General features: G+C 38.9%; 1 protein-coding gene across 7 annotated transcripts; it reads left to right on the top strand.

Annotated features, from left to right (window-relative positions):
- The first annotated feature begins 220 nt into the window (after positions 1-220).
- LOC119562386 lies at positions 221-2590 on the top strand. Of its 7 annotated transcripts, XM_037875576.1 has the most exons (3): positions 221-1165; positions 2183-2387; positions 2437-2590. In XM_037875576.1, the coding sequence occupies exons 1-3, from the start codon at positions 378-380 to the stop codon at positions 2551-2553; spliced, it is 1110 nt and encodes a 369-aa protein (XP_037731504.1). In that variant the 5' UTR covers positions 221-377; the 3' UTR covers positions 2554-2590. The 7 variants fall into 7 exon arrangements, with proteins under 7 accessions (XP_037731504.1, XP_037731500.1, XP_037731499.1 ...); XM_037875572.1 differs by having other exon boundaries at positions 221-2387; positions 2446-2590; XM_037875571.1 differs by having other exon boundaries at positions 221-2387.
- Positions 2591-3227: the final 637 nt, after the last annotated feature.

The raw sequence follows: 3227 nt of genomic DNA, 5'->3' as shown, positions 1-3227 counted from the left end.
AACTGCTTGACAGTAAGACCATGCTACACGCATTCCGGGTGAACTTTAAATACTTCGGTCACACTACAAAGAATAAGATTTTTCGACTAGTTAAAATCTTAGCCGATCTGAGTACTAAGCTTAATAAAATTGATTCTGCTGAATCTGGTAGTTAAGACACCGTAGTTCTATTTTGTAGCCCTGAAACGGAAGTTTTCCCTCCACCCCTCTTCACTTAAATGGACGCAAACGCGAAGCTTCCATAATGAAAACGGTGTAGAATTCTGATTAATTTCATACCGTTGTTGTCTTTTAGGATTTCCCCTAGTGAGAATAATGCCTAATCCGTATTTTGTTAAGGCGCCTCAATTAATTTCGAGACTGACAATACATTGGCCATGGAACTGGTAAATGAAAACCCATGGTTGATTAAGGATGACACCCTTTTTTTGGCATGTGGACTCATTGTGTCTGCAGCGCATGCCGGCAAGTCTGTGTTTATCACATGGAACAAGTACTATTTGCTAAACTTACGCTTCAAGAACCGTAAAGATAACACCAGGACTAAAATGGATATGGTGCGAGTTCCACTGCCCATGTTGGGAGAACACTATATCAGGAGCGTGCACACTTTAAAGTACAACACGGTTATGCTTATGTCGGATGGAGATGTCTACTGCTTCGGCTCAATCAAGGCCTTAAATTTAATAAAATGTGTCAGTGGAGTCCGCTGTTTAGCTGTTCTAAATGATGGATTTAGCGTGATAAAAGTGGAGGATCAACGCCTGCTGTTACAGATGTATCTTGATCTTCCTAGCTTCGAAAACGTCAAGTCCACACTGCAATATACATTCGATATTACTTTTGACGATAAGAACATATTTCAGTGCGAGTGGCAGCATGACGAGTACACTCTTACCGCTTTAAAGGTCACTGAAGAGGAAAAACAGTTTGTGCAGAACCTGCTTGGGTTAAAAGAGGAACAACCGCATTACGTTCACATCTTCAGCATAGCTGGACATGTTTTTGTTTTGACTTTTAATATTACTGGTTTATCAGAGAGTTCATATCCAGGCTACCACATTGAGCTACTATGCGTGTACTCATCTCATGTAAGATGTATTCGCCTCCTACCAATTGAGAACCTTTGTTTGGTTGTCCTCAGCAGTGGTAGTGTTGACATGTGGTACGTATCTAGTCTTCTTGCAATAAAACAAAGTCAGATTTATCACACTGGTTCTGAATGGATGGATTACGATGCGACAAGTGACAATGGTGACATATACTACACGGACGGAGATCAGCTGGTGCGACTGAGATTTATGTACAACATCCAGTTTGACGAGTGCTTTGTCCACACCTTGATTAAGCCAGTAATCGGCATTCAGGCCTGCACTTGGGTAGACCATAGAAAAGAATTGGCCTGTCTGAGCGACAATAACATATTTTACTGCATTGGCTTTAACTTACCTATACAGAAATCATCTGGTCCGATTCTAAAAATTTTGGCTTCAGACTTAAATCGCCCAATGGGATTGAGACAAAATTCCATAGTCTCGCGGTTTGAAAAAAGGCAGCAACATTTGTTTGAGCGAGAGCTACAGAAGGAGTACGAAATGCAAAAACTAATTTCTGTAAGTAAAGACGTCAACATATTTAGTGCGGTACTTAAAATGTCTGTAGAATTCCATAGCCACGTACCTAGCTGTCACAGCGTCGCTGTGCAGTTACAGCTGGCGCAGGATCAGGGTCTTCGCGCAGGTTGCATTTATGCATTGTTTAACCTTATATCTATTGAGAGCCAGCGCCTGTTGCACAGTTCCCATTGGAAAGTTTTAATATTCCACGACAACCAAGCCCACGCCTTCCTGTTGCCCACAGAAATACTCGTAAAGAAAAAGTGTCGAATAGTGGTGGCTTTAAAAAAGCTGAGAAACGAACATCTGCCTTATTTTAAAATACAGCTGGTGGGTTTAATTAAAGTACCTAGAAAAATGTGTGCTTTACTATTTCCATTATCAACAGAAAAAAGTGGAAATACTTATTGTGCTCTATTTAGTAAATGTTCAACGGCTGGAAACTTTTCTCAAGATAATCAAATGCAGCTATATAAAGAACTATGTGGTCCATTATTAACACAGGCTATAAGGAAAGCAGATCATTTCACAATTTCACGCATAGCGTCTTTATTTTACGCTTCTAGTTACGTTAACGGGAACACTCTAGAATTGTACTTTTCAGACGAAAAGCTACACCACAATGCAACGAAAAGTATTTTCAAAGGTATATTGGAAAGTAATGATGCTTCAGCGATCTACTATTTCAAGAAACATATTATTTCTAACGCGGAAGTACTGGATATAGAAGATTCACAAGATTATAATGATATTTCTTTTGGTAACGTAATGGTATGGATGGATTTAGTTTTCGTGTTATTTAATATTTATTTTGTAACAGAAATTTCAGACCGAATCTGAGCTGTTGTACGGTTTGAAGAGCAACGATGTTTTGGACTGCGGTACGAAAATTGCAATAAATCCCAAATACTCTGCTATAAGGAATGCTATTTTTTAAATAAAATAAAAACTGCAAAATATTAAACAAGACCAAATCGTAATTAGATTCCTACTCTTCGTAAGCAGCGAAAGTTTGTTACACGAACATGGCGCGCCCCATCTGACGGCCACAAACCGCCCAAGACTGTGGCTCCTACAGTTTTCATAAAAGAAAAAAGTGTTAACTGAAATCCATTTCACAATGCATGTATTGTTCTTTTAATTACCTGTCGATTGACCTAAGTCTTGCCACGCCCACAATAACCATATATTGAAATGGGTGGTAGGTGGCGCTTTACAATCTCTCTTTGCTGCTTGCATATATCAATCTCACTTTTGCCCCCACGCACTCGACCACAGCGTTCTTCCTTGTTGATCTGATCGTGTCAAAAACACGCACTTTGAAAATTGATGAAACCATTTTTGCTGACACTGCAAACAAAAAACCACCCGTCCGGTGGACATCATAGATGGTGACAGGATCATCCGAAAATTGAAAGTAACTTGTTTCTGTTAGTGTATTTCCAAATCGAATTAAACTAAGAGACTTAAATAAAACTTGAACTTTTGACTAATTTTTTGATCTTAATTCCTAAAATTAACTTAAAAATGTGTCAACAAATTTGAATTATGTGGGTTGTAAACTTTGAGTTATCGTGCCCACCGCTTTTATTCGTGGTTTCGACAAAAAAG

The sequence above is a fragment of the Drosophila subpulchrella genome, unplaced genomic scaffold, assembly GCF_014743375.2.
Source record: "Drosophila subpulchrella strain 33 F10 #4 breed RU33 unplaced genomic scaffold, RU_Dsub_v1.1 Primary Assembly Seq437, whole genome shotgun sequence".
Taxonomy (NCBI): Eukaryota; Metazoa; Arthropoda; class Insecta; order Diptera; family Drosophilidae; genus Drosophila; species Drosophila subpulchrella.
This window is presented reverse-complemented; position numbering and strand designations above follow the sequence as displayed.

Bases quoted from the DNA above. Each gene is read 5' to 3' on its own strand.
- LOC119562386 (XM_037875571.1), top strand. From the start codon at position 378: ATGGAACTGGTAAATGAAAACCCATGGTTGATTAAGGATGACACCCTT. The intron at 2,388-2,436 runs GTATGGATGGAT...ATTTTGTAACAG, and splicing joins TTTCTTTTGGTAACGTAATG to AAATTTCAGACCGAATCTGA.